This window comes from Bidens hawaiensis, unplaced genomic scaffold (genome assembly GCF_021521415.1).
Source record: "Bidens hawaiensis isolate Kalapana, Puna unplaced genomic scaffold, B.hawaiensis_p1.1 tig00042865_1, whole genome shotgun sequence".
NCBI classification, from domain to species: Eukaryota; Viridiplantae; Streptophyta; class Magnoliopsida; order Asterales; family Asteraceae; genus Bidens; species Bidens hawaiensis.
In genome coordinates, this window is record NW_027497590.1 from 113,672 (window position 1) to 132,682 (window position 19,011).

At 42.2% G+C, this 19,011-nt stretch overlaps 2 protein-coding genes and 1 pseudogene across 2 annotated transcripts; all 3 read left to right on the top strand.

Moving 5' to 3' along the window:
* The first annotated feature begins 2,697 nt into the window (after positions 1–2,697).
* Positions 2,698–3,563, top strand: LOC143593854 (zinc finger protein ZAT10 pseudogene; annotated as a pseudogene).
* A 5,294-nt stretch (positions 3,564–8,857) lies between these two features.
* On the top strand, positions 8,858–10,225 carry LOC143593844 (uncharacterized). The gene has a single exon (XM_077073332.1). The coding sequence runs from the start codon at positions 8,858–8,860 to the stop codon at positions 10,223–10,225; it is 1,368 nt and encodes a 455-aa protein (XP_076929447.1).
* A 792-nt stretch (positions 10,226–11,017) lies between these two features.
* LOC143593845 (uncharacterized) lies at positions 11,018–12,613 on the top strand. The gene is made up of 2 exons (XM_077073334.1): positions 11,018–11,717; positions 12,183–12,613. Exons 1-2 carry the CDS (start codon positions 11,018–11,020, stop codon positions 12,611–12,613), a joined length of 1,131 nt encoding a protein of 376 aa, XP_076929449.1.
* Positions 12,614–19,011: the final 6,398 nt, after the last annotated feature.

Below are 19,011 nucleotides of genomic sequence, written 5' to 3' on the forward strand. Positions count from 1 at the left end.
TCAGTGCGGTTGCTAGTTGTCTATTAGAGAGGAGAGAAGACTCGGTATTATTCGTTAGTTATTAATGAAAATCATTTATTTAAAATTGCATTTAGTTTTACAATTTTTCAACAGGTTGTTAATCATAAAAGTATAACTATTATTTAAAAAAGACGCGTCTTTATTTATGCCAGGTTTCACATGTGTGGAACATGAGACCACACCTAATGGTCTTATAGATGGTTGACTGACATCCACGGATCAAAAACATTGTTGAGTATGCTTCTGATCTACCTAGTTCGTGGACAGTAACTATGTGATCAACAAGTCATACGATCAACATTAACTATGCATCTTACAAATTAAACATATAATATGATTAAAACAATAATTGAGAAAATTAGATACAATCTAGAAATTAATAGCCCTTTCCAAAGGGTATGCTTTGGTTTATTGGTAGGAGGGGTCCGGTCGTGTATGTGCCCAAACGTGGGTTACTTGTGAGATGACAAAAAAGCATCGTATGAAGAGATACGTGTGGTCACGTAAAGGACATGTGTCATCCATTAGATACCTAGCAAAAGTCATGCTGAGGATAAGTACTATCTACCAGAACACTGAATTGAATTTACCGCACGTGTTATAAAAGGAAAATATAAAACACACAAAGTAAAGCCCAAAAAAGACACGTTTGTTCTCTTTCCCCATTTCACACTCAAAGTTTCATATTCTTCGTCATTTAAATTAATAAAAAAAATTATCCGTTTTATATAGTTTGGTTTTAAGTGTATTCGTCGGTTTGAATACCAGTTTAAACCATTAAGATATGGTCTTTTATTGACCGTTAACTCGTTAAGACACTACCAAAGAGCGTTACTCTTAAATTTTTTAGTTTTAACCAAAAATCAAACCATATGAATTAAACACATAAGGCATCCAACCTAATCAAATTCAACCGTTTTATTACGTTTATTCGGTTTTGATATCCGATTAAACTAGTTATTATTCGGTTTATACGTTTCAATTTGGTCCGGTTATCCGCATAAACAAGATTTGTGGAACTGATATTCAAACTGAAAACTAAATCACAATTCAGTTTTATCCATCGCCCACCCTGAACAATATTTTTTTAGCTCACGCCACACGTCAAATTTTCTTCTAGATTCGTCGGTGTTTTGCCAATTCCATTATTGATTTATTTGGTTTAAAATTTTAGTTTGTTCTAACTAAAAATCAAATTGATCCGAATTATAAATGTGACTACACAAATTGAATTTAACCTATTTACCGGCTTTAGCAGGGGGACGGAACCACGGGAGGGTCAAGGGGGTCCGTTGACCCTCCGGTGGCTAAGATTTGGTTAACCTATATATTCAACGTAGACACACTTTTATAGTTAGACCCTTCGAAATGCATCACGATTTGTAGTTAGTGTGAAGAAAAAGGAGTAAAAATACCATTTACAGAAAAGCTCCGGTGGCCGGCATGTGGCTTTGGGAGCTCGAGATGATAAAGAAGAAAAAAGAAGATTGGCCTTTTTTTAATAAATAAATATAAACTAACATATAATATATGTCACCACGTGACTCTGTTAATCTATCCCTACCTATTTTGATAACTCCATTTCTTTTTTCCTTTATTTATTTTTTCTCCTTAATTTTGATAGATATTTCATTTTTCTTCTTTAGTTGTTTGTTAAAAAATGATAAGAAGTTTAGGGGCTGTTTGGTTCATTCAGATCTGAATGAACCTCTGTCCCATTCAGCAGCAACAACAAGTCTGAATGATTCAGACCTAATTTTAACCATTCAGATGTTTTTCTATTTGGAACTAAACAGCCTGAAGTCTGAATGAATCAGATGTTTATATCTGAATGGTTCCATTCAGATGTATACAAACAGCCCCTTAGTTTCTTCTTCAATTTGTGAGTTTACATTTGTTTGCTTTAGGATTTCCACTTTATATATTTCTATCATAATTTTACTGTTTTTAAATATAACTAGATAATACATTTTCATATGACGTAGAGATATCCGTTTTAGGTAAGCAACTAGATAAAAGAACTCAAACCAAACACAAGGGGTAGTTAGATCGGTTTAATTACAACAATAGTAATAACAAAAATAATTCGAAAATAAGTTGAAATATCAACACTAACTAATGTAGAAAAAGTTTATTACGACCCCCCAATTAAAATGTTCTAGTTCCGTCCGCTTTAGTTATCCAGTTTATTCAGCTGAATTCGGTTTGGTTATTCGAATAAGCAAGATTTATGAAACGAATAACCAAACCAAAAACTACATCACAATCACATTTCGGTTATTTTTTCAATTACTTATACAGTTTGGTTTTCGGTTTTTTAACACCCCTAGACTTTTAAAACCGATATCTATATAAATAAGTTTTTGAATAAAAAACAAAGGAAAAGGAGGCCCCTAGGTTTTTTCAGTTTTTTAACACCCCTACTTACACTCCTACCTTTATTTCACTTTATTAATATTTGTTTTCATTTATTTAAATAATAATAATAATAATAATAATAAGTAGTTCTCCAATATTCGAATGATCCAACAACTAAGATTAACCTCTACAACACTCCCACCGCCACCCCTCACGCAACTTCTAACTTCAACCTCGCCTCCTTATATAAATATAAGGAGTAAAGTGCCATCTTATACACTCTTTACTCTCATCACTCAAACTATCAAAATCCTCCATTCCATTAAATATATTATATCATATCAAATCAAATCAAATATGGCACTTGAATCCCTCAAAACCACCACACCACCACCATCTCTCCACCACCCTCCAGTTCAAGACTCTTGGAACAAAGGCAAACGATCCAAACGCCCACGCGCCACCACCGACATGGAAACCCAAGATGAGTACTTGGCTTTATGCTTGATGCTACTTGCTGCCGGCAACCCCTCCGCCGCCATCTCACCACCGCAACATAAAAACTCTCCGGCGACTAGTTACACGTGCACCGTATGCAACAAAACCTTCCATTCTTATCAAGCACTTGGTGGCCACAAAGCCAGTCACCGGAAAAACATTCCCGACGACCACTCCACCACCACCGCCACCGTGTCAACTTCTGTTTTGAAGCCTAGTGGCAAACACCACGAGTGTTCTATTTGTCACCGGTGTTTTCCCACCGGCCAGGCTCTTGGTGGTCATAAACGACGCCACTACGACGGTGGCAGCGGCAGCGGCAGTGGTGTTAGTTTTACCACTTCTGATTCTGGTCAACGGCGTGACTTTGACTTGAACATGCCGGCTTTTCCTGATAACTTACCAATGGGGTTGAGCGTTGACTGTGGGAAGAAAAGTCAACTCTTGGTTAACGAACAAGAAGTTGAAAGCCCACTTCCGATGAAGAAACCGCGTTTATCGTTGATGGCGGATTAAGTTATTATTAATTTATGATTATTATTAAATTTATTTGTTTTTATTTTTAAATTATAGTTTTAGAAAAGTAGAATGGATGTGTACATCGGATGATAGAAAGATAGAATTCTTGTGTGTTAGTTTATACAATTGATTTGATTCGTTAAATAATGAAATGCTCATTTATTTTTTTATTTTTGTGTTAAACTTTCTATAACAACACGTCAAAACTAACAGGTATTAACTGTGTTATTTTATTCACATGATAAGTTGTATAATTTCAAGAATTATTGATATGAAAATTATTAAATTAGTCGATAATTCTGAAGAAATAATTGGTTACACATACGCTTCTTCATATGTATACATTGATATATGTTATGTTAGTAAAAAATAATAAATACGTATAGTTTTAGAGAAGATATCAAGATATCACTGATATAATTATATATCAAGGCCGGTTTGGTTTTCCACCCCAAATGGTGATGTGTTTGTAAACCACCCATGTGGGTTCATGCCTAAATGCACATGTAAAACCCCAAATTCATGCCTGCCGCTTTACCATTAATCATTAACGGCTTTTAATTCTATGTTTATTTATTCATGTCACGTTTCGTAATTTAATGTTTTCTTTTTATAAATTAAATGTTGTTTTTTTAATTTTAAAGGGAAAACAATGTTTTAAAAACGAATCCAAGATTTGTTGGTTCAACAAGTTGGTCTGGTCTGGCCGGCCAACAACAGGAAGAGGTAACCAACTAACCAAGTTCGTTTTCCGTTGGTTATTTTCATGTTTTTAACAAGTTCAATTAAAATCAAGACATTTAACATACAACTAGTTATTTACGTATGAGGAAACCTACATCTCAAATGGTTTCTGTTTTAACCGGCTGGACTGACAAGTTTTTTTTTTCTGTTTTAACTGGCTGGACCGACAAGTTTGGCATGATTTCTTAGGGGTATAAATGAGCCAAACATTTATTGAGTTGCTAACAATTGTCTTGTTAAAAGCTTCAAACAGGCCGAGCTTAAACGTGTTCGCAACTAAATTAGAGCTCATCTAATAAACGAGCTCGAACGCAAACAAACCTATTATTTATACAGATACAACAGTTTGTTTGTATTATAAATGTAAATTACATGTTTTAAACTAGCTATATATATATATATATATATTGCATATAAAAAGAAGTAATAAATATTCAATAAAAAATAAACAAGCCGATTTGGAACTTGAAAATTTAACGGGTTGGTCTAGAGCCTGTGCTTCACTCATTTATACCCGTATAGTTTTCGCATCACGGGAGGAAGTGTGAATTGGTTAAGGGAGGAAGCGTAAATTGGTTACAAAAATTAAAATGGTCTCGGATAATAGTTTGTGTAGGAAGAGAGGCAATGTGTCATTTGGATTAATCAGGAAGTAATGTATATTTCGTTCTCTTATTATTCTCTTGCGCCCTGTTTTTGAGTTTTTTTAAAGAAGGGAAAGGAAAAGAAAACTAAGGATAATTAAAAAATGAGTGTTCTTGAGTTTTTTTTAGGATGGAAAGGAAATGAGTAGGAGGAGTTAGAAAGGATTAAAGTAATGTATTTTCCCAATAAGTTATCCTCCCAAAAATGGAATGATTACTAAGGATAACTATTTTTTAACATAGTTATCATTTCATTTTCTTTAATTTCATTCCAACTCAAGGACACACCTAATTAAAAAAAAATTAGGTGTTGTAGTGTTGGAAACGATTTTAAATAGCTTACAAATCAAGCAAATTACCCCCAGTTTTGCCCATGCTTATGTCATTTTGACGTTACACAAAACCACTACCATGTGTATCCAGAACCGGTTTTTCTAATACCTGGGTTTTTAATACCCGAACCCGAACCCTACCCTACCCATAGGGTACGGATAGGGCATGCATTTTGGCACCAAAACCCGAACCCGAACCGGACCCGATTTGTACCCGGTAATACCCGAAAACCCGATTTGTACCCGGTAATACCCGAACCCGGAACCGAGGTTTTCCAATACCCGAAACCGGGTATTTCAAATACCCGATGTATACCCGAAAAATACCTTAAAAACACCCGAATAATACCCCTAAAAAGTGTAAAGTTTTAAAAAATCCAATCTATATAAAAAAATACCGGAAAAAAACCCGAAAAAACCCGTAAATAGAGTTTTTTCAATACCCGATAATAGGGTATTCAAATACCCGGTTTTAGAATATCCGGTTCTATACCCGACCCGAACCCAATGCATAGGGTATGATTTTTAGAGACAATACCAGACCCGAACCCTACCCAATTATTACCAATACCCGATCATACCCGAACCCGGGTATTTATAAAACCCGATTTGTGCACCTCTATGTGTAGCATTAATAGCATGCCTTAGAAGTTAGAATAGTTAAATGACCCTAATGTACTTTTATGCAAAGTAAGGAAATCAGCCCAGTATATCTCAGTCGGCCCAATAGACTTTGAATGACATGGATCCTCTAATATTATGGTTTTGGGGTTTTGGGCTTAGTCTTTCTATCTTCTCGACTTCTCATGTTTCATATTTAAAGTTTGAAGTAATCTGTATTTTAAATTTCTAATTAAGCACTAACCATTTCTTTCCCACCAAGTTCAGTCTTTACCTAACATAGTTTTGAAAAGGTCATATAAGTCATAACCCACTAAAGAAGGGTTTGTATTGAAGGTAATTAAGTTAGGTAACGTGTTTGTCCTACCAATCATTTCATATTGTATATATACAAACATACATATTTGGTATACACATCTATAGTCGTGGTACATGAATGTTTAGATCTGATATACGGACATATAGTTATGGTATACAAACATATTGTTGTTAAATACCCCTAGCATATGAGCAATTACCTAGGGTCATTGAGTCAATAAATGATTGTATGTCAGAGGAAACTCCGTCATTAAGTGTATGTAATCCAAGAATGTGTGAACTAAAATTTCCATTTTTATCTGAGCACGTATGTTTTACTTTTATAAATTATTTATTTTTAATTTATATATAATATGTTTCTATAGAGGTAGGGTACCAAAAAAACCCAAATACCCTTAAGGACTACTCGCGGGTCAATCAGAAGTCCCTTATAAGTCACCCGCGGGACATATAAACCATCCGCATAATCATCTGAGGAAGGAACACCCTCGTAGCGCATGCGGAAACACCACAGCACCCTCAAAGGTCATCCGCGGGAAGAGCTATCCTTCCGCGTAAATAACCACGAGGTAAATGCTCCAGGACAACTGACAACACATGATTGCCTTCTAGAAGATTTACCAAGATGATTTCTTAAAGGATCTTGGTTATGCAGGCATCTTCTTAAAGGACAGCTAGCCCCAATCACCTTCCCACACCCTTCGGCTATAAATACTCTCTCAACCATCATGAGGTATTCATTCACTCCCACTGTACTCTCTCAATTTACTTAAGTGCTTATCTTCTACAGAACAGTACTTATTCTCACGTCGGAGGGTGGTTACGGGAAGACCCCCCCTCTTGTCCTTCCCGTAACGAACTAACGGTGTCTGTTTTGCAGGTGTTCGTCACTGGACTTTAGGCAATTGGGTTCATATCGTTTGGCAGTTAACCGTATCCTACCCTGTTGACTCATCGGATCCAGGACCCATACCCGGGGAGTGGATCGTGTTTCTTCATTGGCGCCATCCGTGTGTTTGTTAGAACAACAAATTTTTCTTTCGAAGTCACGATATGAATCAAATTCCTAAAGGGCCGACGGGGACCTCAGAACAAATCCCACGTGTTACTAACCTAGAAACACGTGAGAGAGCAACGTCATTGTTCGCACAGAATCTTGCTCCCGATGAGCAAGATGATGTTGTGACACCTGGAGGTTTTACTTTGGGTGGTTCATCAACTCGAAAGCATCGTACCCCACTGGCAGACGCTGCTCCAGTGGGTACAAGAAATGTAGTAACACCAGCTGGTACCCCGCCCAACGATCTGGGAGGGGTTACAGCTCAGAGAGGTTCCAATTTGGGAGGTCTTGAGCGAACTATGAGAGAAAGTCGCCGAACCCACCCAGAATTGACCTCGAAGAAAATTCAGGTGACTCAGCCCTGAGGAAAACTCATACAACAAGCCACAGATCTGAGGAACTCTTGTCTCCAGATGAGTGGTTCCGTATTCAACAAGAGAGTCTGGTCGCTGAATATGGACGAAGGGTACAGAATGAGCGACTTCACGCACGTACCCTAAGTTATGATGACCCTCCTAGGAGATCTATTTCTCCTCCGATAAGAGGAAGTCATATTCAGTATAGTCATCCAGAAGAGCAATACCAGAAGGAAATCCCGAGGTTACGTCCTCGTCCCCGCATAAATATGCGAGTACCGTCTTACGAAGAAGAATTAGACGGACACGACTCAACATATCATCCAGGAGGTAGTTATTACAGCGGAGACAACCGTTTTCTTCCATTTGGAGAGGCTGGTTACCCGCGATCGGCTATTCGCCACGCAGAGTATTACAGCAATGTGGAACACGACTTCTCCAAACCATACCGCCCAGAGTCATTCGCAGAAAAATCCAAGTTCATTTCGGCCATCGCGACAGCTCCGTTCCTGATAAACGCGAAAATGCCAACATCCGTTGGGACATATAATGGGATGAAGGACCCCAGTGATCACTTGCTAAGGTTCGAAGCGGTTGGAGGAGTCAGTGGTTGGACTCTTCCGTACTGGTGCCATATGTTCGCATTGACATTTACTAGAGCTGCGCGAGAATGGTTTGAAAAATTGCCTTGCGGACACATTAAGAGTTGGAAAGACTTCGTAGCAAAGTTTTCCCAACACTTTAGTCAACAAAAGAAACACACTCGTGACTCGTCTGAAATACTTGATGTAGTAAGGCGAAATAACGAATCCATTGAGGATTTCATTACTCGTTTCAATAATGAGAGCCTTAATATTGGCGGAGTCAGTGAAGACATGCTGAGAGGAGCATTCAGAAAGAATGTAAATAGTGACGCCCTGATTCGTACTCTAACCGGAAGAGATGGTATGCCCAAATCTTGGGACGAAATCATGACGTCAGCCAAGCTATTCGCAAGAACTGAGAAAACCTTGGGATCCGGTACTCAAAAACAAGTTCCAAGAGTCGAATTCCAAACCCCAAGACCAAATAGACAGGCTAAGGGGCCAATTTGGTCTAGACTACAACCAAGTACAGAAGCACCAAAGCAGTTTGATGCGAAATCATTGATTAGCAATAAGAACAAACGCAACTTTCCCGCACGTTCTTCCAATAACAGTTGGACTCAGCTGTCAAAATCTCCATCATAAATCCTCACGACCGAGAACCTAACCTTTCGAAAACCTCAACCAATACCGAGGAAGTCATTTCTCGACAAAAACAAACACTGCTCATATCATGAAGACATTGGACACAACACAAATGAATGTGTAGCCTTAAGAAACGAAATCGAGGCAGCAGTGAGAAATGGAAAATTGGAACACTTGGTCAAAGGCGCAAAAGCAGGGGGGTGGCAAACCTCCCGCAAAGGATAACCAGGGCTCGTCAAAAAGGCAAATAAAGGATCTGAACGTTCATATGATTCACAGAGGTCAGCAGACCAGCGGGAAGAGAAAAGAATTTGAGGACGAAGAGTGGAAAAATGAGCCAGTCATTTTTCCTCGTATCAAAGGAGGACCATGTAACAAGAACCCTTTGATAATTACTGCCTTGTTCGGACACTACCGGTCGCAATATGTGTTCTTCGACACCGGTAGTACATCCGACATTATGTATGAACAATGCTTTGAACAGCTTGAAGAAGAGGATAAAGAACGATTACGACCTATTCACGCACCCGTCTCTGGGTTTGGTGGGGAAATAATGCACCCGTGGGGTGTCATTACTTTCCCGGTTACACTTAGTGATGGAATTCACTCACGAACCGAAGAGGTTGAATTCTTAGTTTTACCGGCAAGGTCCAAGCATGATATTATCCTCGGATGGGAAGCAATTGGTGACTTCAATGCACATCCGTCCACAGCTCACGGAGCAGTAGGGGTCCCAACCCGCACTGGCGTAGCAATAATCCATGTTAACCGACATTGCTACACAGCTGAAAGTTCAAGACCGAGCAAAGTTTCCAAACAAAGCCAGAGGACTGAACCGGAGAAGTGGATCCTCAACAAGAAATTTCCCGACCAAACCATAGTAATTGGTCCGGCTATCTCCGAAATCGTCCGAACTTTTCTGAAACAATTATTGACAAAGAATATCGACGTTTTCGCATGGCAACCCGCGGACATGACAGGTGTTCCGCGGAACATCTCAGAACACAAATTGAAGGTGAATCCGTTAATCACCCCAATTGTGCAAAAGAAGCGAAAAATGGGCCCCGAACAGACAAAAGCCATGAACGGGCAAGTACAAGACCTTCTTCACGCCGGAATCATCCGAGAAATCAAGTACCAAACATGGGTGGCTAACCCGGTGATGGTCCCAAAAAGTAATGGAACGTGGAGGATGTGTATAGATAGCAAAGACCTAAACAAGGCATGTCCGAAATATTGTTACCCACTTCCAAAAATTGACTTAAAGGTAGATGTGGTGGCCCCATTCAAATTCAAGTGCTTCCTTGATGCCTACAAAGGGTATTACCAGATTCATATGGCGGCTGGTGACGAAGACAAGACAACGTTCCGCACCGACCAAGGCACATTCTGCTACAGAATGATGCCTTTCGGATTAAAAAACGCGGGGGCCACGTATCAAAGGCTGATGGATCAAGACTTCAAAGGTCAGATAAGTCGAAATCTTGAAGTTTACGTGGACGATTTAGTAATCAAAAGCATCTAAGATGATCAAATGCTGAGGGACATAGAGGAAACTTTTGAAACACTGAGAAGTATCAACATGAAACTCAATCCCACAAAGTGTTCCTTCGGAATGGAGGAAGAGAAGTTCCTCGGGATAATCGTTACAGGCACGGGTTTCAAAGCTAATCCAGACAAGATACAAGCAGTAGCCCGTATGCCATCCCCCGCATCCCTCAAAGAGGTCCAAACACTTAATGAACGATTAGTAGCATTAAATAGGTTTCTGGCAAACCACGCTGCTAAATCTTATCCGTTCATTTCAACTCTGAGAAATTGCCTTAAAAAGGCACAGTTCAGATGGACCCCGGAAGCCGAGCAAGCGTTCCAAGAAGTCAAAAAGTGTTTAATAGAATTACCCACGTTAACTGCTCCACATGCGGGTGAACCACTAACACTTTATTTGTCAGCATCCGACATTGCAGTAGGGGCTGTTCTATTGACAGACAGGAAAAATGTCCAAACTCCAATTTATTACGTTAGTAGAACATTATCGGACCCGGAAACAAGATATTCAATGTTGGAAAAGCTGGGATTGGCGCTGATCTATGCAGCCAGATGACTCCGCAGATATTTCCAGGGTCACCCCATCAATGTACTAACTGGGTATAAACTCAAAAACGTATTGAGCAAACCCGAATTGTCCGGTCGACTGGCGAAGTGGTCCATTGAATTAGGTGAATATTCAATCGAGTATAAACCAAGACCGGCAATCAAGGGGCAAGTGCTAGCGGACTTCGTCACAGAAGTTCCGCAACACAAAGAACAAGAATGTATGATCGAACAACAACCCCAAGCACCTCCGGAACAAGGACAAGTCTGGTCATTGTTTACAGACGGAGCTTCAAGCAGTGAAGGATCGGGCGCATGCTTAAGGCTGGTCAACCCCGAGGGGCATGAATTTACATACGCCATCAAGTTGGACTTCAAAAGTACCAATAATGAGGCGGAATATGAAGCCTTTCTGGCAGGCCTGCGGATAGCGAACAAGCTTGGGGTAGAACATTTAGAAGCTCGGGTGGATTCCATGCTAATCGCGGGACAAATAAATGGAACGTATGAGGCTAAAAACGAGGTTATGGCTTCTTATTTGTCCCAAGCGAGATTCCTGATTCGCCAGTTCACGTCTTTCAATATTATTCACATTAAGAGGAGCGAGAACAAATCGGCGGACGCCCTTAGTAAGCTAGCTTCAATGAACTTCGAGAATTTTGCCAAAGATATTCGGGTAGAAGTCTTGGACCACCCATCCGTTCAAAAAAATCAAGTCCTGGTAATCCAGACCGATGTCGAGTCCTGGATGACACTCATCAAAGCTTACTTATCTTCCGGAGCACTCCCAGCAGGAAAAGTTGAGGCTCGGAAGATCAAGCACAAAGCTCTGAATTACCAGTTGACTGATGGTATCTTTTACCGGAGATCATTTCTTGGTCCGCTGTTACGTTGTGTGGACGCGGACCGGGAAATTCATGAAGGTATTTGCGGACTTCATGCGGGTCCAAGAATGAGAGTTGCAAAAATCATGAACGCAGGGTATTACTAGCCTGGTATGCATTTAGACGCCGTGAAAGAAATCAGAAAGTGCGATTCTTGTCAGCGTCATGCCCCAAATACCTTGCACCCAAAGAACGAGCTGATTCCAGTAACATCTGCCTGGCCGTTCCAGAAATGGGTTATTGACATTATGGGACCTTTCCCAGAGGCCCCGGGACGAGTCAAGTTCCTGATAGTGGCCATTAATTACTTCACCAAGTGGGTAGAAGCCAAACTAGTCGCTTCAATAACGGCATCGAATGTTAAGAAATTCCTGTGGGAATTCATCATCTGCCGATTTGGTCTCCCACAACAGTTGGTAAGTGACAATGGGACCCAATTTGCTGATAGCGGACTACAAGAATGGTTAAGAGAACTTCAGGTAACCCAAGTTTTCACATATGTAGCTCACCCGCAAGTGAGTGGTCAAGTCGAAAGGACCAACCGAACTATCAAGGAAGGAATCAAGGCGAGGTTGGGTACTAAACGGACCGGTTGTGTTGACGAGTTACCACATGTACTTTGGGCCTTCCGCAACCAGAAAAACTCTAGTAATTCAGAAATGCCGTTTAGCCTAACCTATGGCACTGAAGCCATGATTCCGGCAGAAATAGGGATCCCATCCGCGAGGGTCCTGTTAATCAACGATAACGATTGTGAAATCCGGAAGAATCTCGATTTGCTCAAGGAAAGACGAGAATTAGCATCGATTCGCGAGCATAATTACAAAAGACAGCTTCAAAAATACTACAACTCGCGGGTCCAAGTATGCGAATTCGATGCGGGAGATTTTGTCTTCCGCAACAACAAGGCATCCGGACAGGAGCCTCCGGGCTAGCTAGCCCCAACTTGGGAAGGACCTTATAAAATCAAGCAAGTGCTATCCAAAGGTGCCTACAAGTTGGAGAAATTAGATGGGACCGAGATTCCTCGGATGTGGAATGCATCACAATTAAGGAAATGCTACATGTAGTACTCCTAGTTGTCTTTTATTTTCGGCCTGCGCGCCCACATAGTACAGCAATCGTGTAATTTCCTTTAAGACGGCTTATGCCTAGTTATAAAGAAACTTATGATAGTTACGCACTATTTCGATAAGTTGTAATCTTTTATTGACGCAAACGAAGTCCCAGATAGACACTTATATTATAATACATAAAACAAAGTGCACCGGAAGAAAACAAGACTTCTTATCGGATAGTCAAATGAGATTACAAGCAGAAAGAGTATTTACAATAAAGACCTATACACCTATGGGGTAGCATTATCTTCCGTGGTGTCATCAGCTTTCGCTTCTTCCTCATCAAGGTTCAACAAATTCTTTAATTGATTTATAGCATCTTCTTTGTCTGTAAGCTCCGATATATGATCGGAGAGGGAAAATTTCAGAGTATCAAACTCCTTGGTTTTCTCGATAAGGATAGAGGCAGTATCCTTGCCGGCTAACACATGCTCCTCCGGAATCTGGCCCGCAGAGCCAAATTCATATCCTTCTTCAAAGCCCATTTGTCGGCCTGCTTGCTTGGAAGCACGGAGGAGTATCGCAACACAATTCCCGAGATCATCACTATCCCGAATGTCAGCAATAACCTGTTAAGCACAACACACATTTGTAAGCTCATACACATCTGAACTGATTAAGTCAAACAGACTTCGTACCTTGGGAATAGCTGTTGACAGAAGCCACTTCTTATCCGCCTGAGCCCGGATAAGATCCATTTTGTGCTTAGCACACTCCAGCGCTTGGTCTCGACTCTTAGCATTAAGGTCAGATAAGCGCTTGTCCTTAGCTGCTGAATCGGCTTGAAGGGTCCTAATCAGCTAAGCTTGGTCATCCAGCTGTTTCTGAAGAGCGACCTTAGCTTTCTCAGCAGCAATTTGTTCGGCCTTCGCCACTTCCATAGCTCTATGACTGTCTCGAGCATCAGTTAATGCTTTGAGAGCCTCCTTCTTGGCATCAAGCAAGTTCCACTCGGTTTCCTCCAACTCATCATTCATAGCTAACCAATCCCGGCGAAGTTCCTGGTTGGTAGACACAGCGTTCGCCACGTGATAAGAGTTGGAGTCGAACAGATCTTTGTGGACGCGGCGACGTTGTCGTTCCTTCTCTGCAGGGAGGAAGACTCTCGTCGAGATATTCCTGGCAAACGACCGCATCATTCAGCACCAAGTTCCGCCGTAACGTCCATCGGGGATGATGCGGAGCAGTGTCTTCACCTACTTTAGAAGAGGAAGTTTGCCCTCTATGTCTAAACACATTAACCCCACCCTGTTTTTGGAAATCATGCTCATCGTGGGGCGGAGATGCGTGGAATTGATCAACCCCACAACCTCTTTCTCCCTAATCGGAGAAAAATCTGACAAATTGATCGGTGAGGTCGGTGGAGTTAGGGGTTTGGTAGCAACAGAATCCTCCAAACCTGGAGTATTCCAAACAATGAAAATCGTCAAGTTACCAAGAAGAAATAAATGGAAGAACTATCATAAAGGTTTAAAGCTTACCTTTGGAAACATCCCGGGCAGCAAGTTCTCGAAGGCGGGCACGTAGGTCCAGAACCTCGGTTTTCTTTTCCTTCTTCTTCTTCTTTTTAGGAGGCGCGACGTCGGCAGGCTGCGCTTTTCGCTTACCAGCAGCCTTAGAGCCCTCCGCCTCCGTTACCTGAGGTTCGCCCTCAACGGTCTGAGGACCACCTCCCTCACCAGTTGTTGAGTCGGTGGTGGCCTTCAAATCTGGCTTGCGGGTCAAACCTGCAGAAGAGGGAGAAGGATTAGTAGCACTAAGTGGTAACCCTCCTTCACAGAGTGACGACTCTTCGCTAGATGACAAAAATACGATCACTCCGCCTGAAGTAACGGCGGTTACAGGGCGAGGTTGGGAAATACCTTCGCACTTCTTGACAAATTCCTCACCTTGTGCATACATTGCTTCAGAGACAATGGGCTCCGGGGTGAGGGTGATGGAAAACAGAAAGTTGTCCCGCGTGCGCTCTAAAAATGGCACGTCATGTCGGGCAATGGGGCGGCGCACCATCATGCCCCCCACCTTGTCCAACAAAGTGGACAAAACTATACCTTCACCTGTAACCAGTGTAAAAGTTTAAATAACAGAACGAAAAAGCCCCGATAAGCACAAGTATCAACTTACCTCCTGCAGTGTTCTTATAGTAGGGTTCCAAAGCAGGAAACGGCCATAACCGACTCATCCTCGCATAAACCATCGCTCCTTCATGAATAGGGCGCATGGGCGTCGGCGTCTTGGTCAAAGTGTCAAACCATCTATGACCCTCATATTCAATAGCCGGAATCTCAGGGGCCGCATCTTCCGTCTTCCGTCGGGTCATGGCAAAGGGAATGGTGTCCTCGCGAATCCAAAAGAATTTGGATTTCCACCCATGAAGGATCCGGAGCCACTCAAAGCCAACGAAACCTTTACCGGTGGTAGCGAAACTATACCACCCTTCACGGTATGTCATCTTGTAGAAAACGGCGAACATATTAACGGATGGGTCATAGTTGTGAGATTGACAACAGAACTCGAAATGACGAATCCTCAACATCCCAAACGGGTGAATCTGGGACAGATGGAACCCATAGGCCCTCGTTATAGATCGAACGAACTTCGTCACAGGCAAGCGAAAGTTACCTGTGGTAAAATGATCCACGTAGACGGCCATTTTCTTCACCGGGGGCTCCGTTGCAATAGCCCCTCGTGACGGACATTCGGCATCCCATTCCGGAGGGAAGCCGTACATGTTTTTTACATCCTCAAAGTCTTTCTCTTTAATATCACACCCGACTTCAGTAATAGAGGGAGGATTTTTCTTCTGGGCAGCCATTTTTATGGAAAATATGTAAAACAGATATCAGAAAGAAGAAGTTCTTTGATATGAGTAAGTCATAAGAATGGATCGAAGACTTCAAGGCCTATTTATACCCATCGCAATTAATGCGACTGTCAGACTAACAGAAGAAAGAGAAATTCCGGGCCATAGAATGACTGACACGTCAGGCGGGAGATTCGAAAACAAGTGCTTACAGGCTGTCAAAACAGGCGTTTTACACCTCCTGTCAGCCACCTGCTAAAAACCTCTCTCCGCCACGTCATCAGTATTATCTACCCAACTTGCACAAATTCAAAATTCAAAGAAAAATATTCCACAAGAGATAACGCGTGCATGAAATTCTTTTTATTAATATCAAAAAACAGTGATTACAAAAACACGAAAAGAAATTACAAGTGTAAATTCTAGCGCCTACACATAACCTAAGGGTTAGCAGTATGAGCCTCGTCTTCCGCCTTGTCATAATCAGAGTCATCATCTTCAGATTCGTCATCAATGTATACCCGTAATTGCTTCACACCGTCTTCGGATGAAGCAAATTCCGGAAGCATATTTTGTAACGGGAAGACAAGGTTATCATACTCTTGAACCCGCATATCCAACACTTGCTTCGAGTCGAGGCCATAGAGCGGGTGACTCTCGATAGGTTGTCCGGATTGGGCAAACGCCAATCCCTCATCAAAACCTTTCACCCGGCCAACGCCTTCCGAAGCAGTAGTCAGGTTCACGAAGCAATCGGTAAGCTCCGTACTCCTTTTGATATGGCGGATGACCTGCGAACGAGACTTGTTAACATCATAAGATCAAACACACACAAAATAAAATGTACGCGAAGAACACTTACAGAGCCAAGGCCACGATCAAGGAAATATTGCCTCTCCCGCTCTGCACGTTCCGCCCTGTTGTGCAGTTCTTGCATTTCGGTGGAAGTATGGTTCTCTGTCTCAGCTTGAGATTGCAAGAGGGAATCATATGCAGACTGCATGTCAACAATCGTCTTATCTTTCAACTCAGCTTGCTCCCCTTGCAATTTCAAAGCTTCCTCGAGCTCTTGGATTCAGATATTTTGTTGAGACAATTCATCCTGTGCCCTCGACAATTCGTCCTTCTTCCTTTGAGTCTCAGCTCGGGAAGCTTCAAGAGTGGCATTAGACCTTTCACAGGCCTCTTTCCAACTCTTAGCAGCAGCAGCACTTCAGTCTTTCTCTAGCTTGAGTGCAGCCTCAGCATCGACCTGCTTCCATTTTGCCGAAACTGCTGCCTTCCGCTGCTCCTCAGCTTCTCTTTACGCAGCCTTCACGGCCTCGGAAGCCGAACCAAGCCTCCCACCCATTGTTCTCCACTCCTGCAAGATCTCTTGAATACAAGCTAAGCTGTTAGTCAAAGAAACGGCTAAGTTAGTATGAAGATCTTGGCGGGAGCGAGTCTTCTGATACGCTATCTCAGCGGGTGGCATGCAGTGTTTAACAAAACTCATACAAATTTTTGGGTCCGTAACTCGCGACCCATTGACAATGTCCCAAGGCGGAACAAACAAATCATAGTCTCCTCCTAATTGAACATTCCCAAAAAATTGAGAACTTGAAGTCCCAAGACGGATAGGGGAGGAGGAAGTATGCGGGGGAATATTCTGTGAAGAACCTCCCCCAATCTCATTGAAAGATGGTCCAAAATGGAATTCTCCTTCCTCACCCGACATAAAAGGCGAAGAAGTAGAATAAAATTGAGAGGCGGATCGGAGGGGAGATTCATTAACCCTGAAGCCCTCAGCGGTAACCTCATGGTTATCATGTTGAAAACTAGCAACATCCCCACCTTGAAAAAGGTAATCTGATGGCCCAGTAGTCGCTGGTTGAACGCTAGACCCCTCCACAGTCGTTCCAACAGGAGGAGGAGGAGGCAACGATTGCTTTTCAACATTTGGTTTCGGCGTTGATAGCCTACCAAACGTGTGACCCTTAACGATAGACGGATATGCATAGCATAATCAAAGTCAGATCTCATTGTCTTATATAACAAAAGCTAACATATACGAACTTACCGGTCATGGTCCCCAGTCGCTCTGAATGGCTGGGTGGTAGTGGTTTCCTCGGACGATGTGTCCGGCGTTTCTTTGTTTTCGGCTCCTTTCCGGCATCCGCAGCGTTAGTAACCGCGTCACTCGCCTGCGACGCATGGAAGGACCTCTTCCGGTAGAGTTCTGCCAAAAGATGAGAGACAGATGAAACTTCAGTGGCATCATCTGAGCTTTCCCCCTCAAGAATATTAGAATCGTCACTTGGAATGACGATTATCCCATCGGAGGTCAGCATATTAAGAGGCGGAGGGTTCAAGATGTACGCACCTGTTTCAAAGATATTATCCGAGACAACTGGCTCGGCCCGCACACTCACAGGAAAGAGGAAATATTTGGCATTCCTCTCCATGACAGACACTTGCTTAACGTCACGGATAGTTTTCCCAACACACCCCTGTCGTCATACAAGGCGTTAAGCATAGATCCGAAATTTGAAAAACAAATGTAAGAATTAAAGTAACAGAAACTTTGGAAGGTCACATAAAGAAAACCAATAAAACTTACGGCCGTTCGGTTCGACGAAAACAGGCTCCATATCGGGAGCAGGCCATAGACGGCTCATTCCCGCCCAGACAAGGGCCTCCTCAGGAAGCACCCGCATTGGTGTTAGCGGGACAGTCAGCTTCCGAACCCAATCACGATTCTTGTGGGCAGCTGGAGTAAGGTCAATCAATGGCTCGTTGCCTGGCCGACGAACCATGGTGTCCGGCACCACGTTTTCTGATATCCAGAAAAACTTCCTCTTCCATTCCTTGGATATCGTCTCAACCTCTTGACCAAACGCCCTGTCAGTCGACGAATGACAAGAAAACCATCCATTCCGACGGGTCATCTTGTAGAAAACAGCGAAACGGTCCAACCGCGGTACCATCCCTTGAGCCATGCATACGAACTCGAAATGGCGAATTCGCATGACAGCACGGGGATGAAGTTGGGACAAGTGAATCCCAAACGCCTTCACTACCTTCATAAAAAACTTCGTTACAGGAAGACAGAAGTTTCCCAAAACAAAGTAATCGGCATATAATGCCATCTTCCCAGGAGGAGGGAAACTGGCGTGGAACCGGCAGATGGGAACTCCGGTTCCCATTCTGACGGAATACCATAAGTTTCAATAAGCTTTTGGTATTCACCATGGTCCCATTGTACTTCTATCTCATCAACCTCTGCCATCGTGCTAGTCATAAAGGAAAATGTCTGGTACGATAGTAAAATCAAAGGAATATGCAGAGAATTTCAAAGAAAGATAGAAGGAAAATAATCATAATGCAAAGACGATAAAACTTCCAAAAGAAGTTAACTCCACGTATTTATACC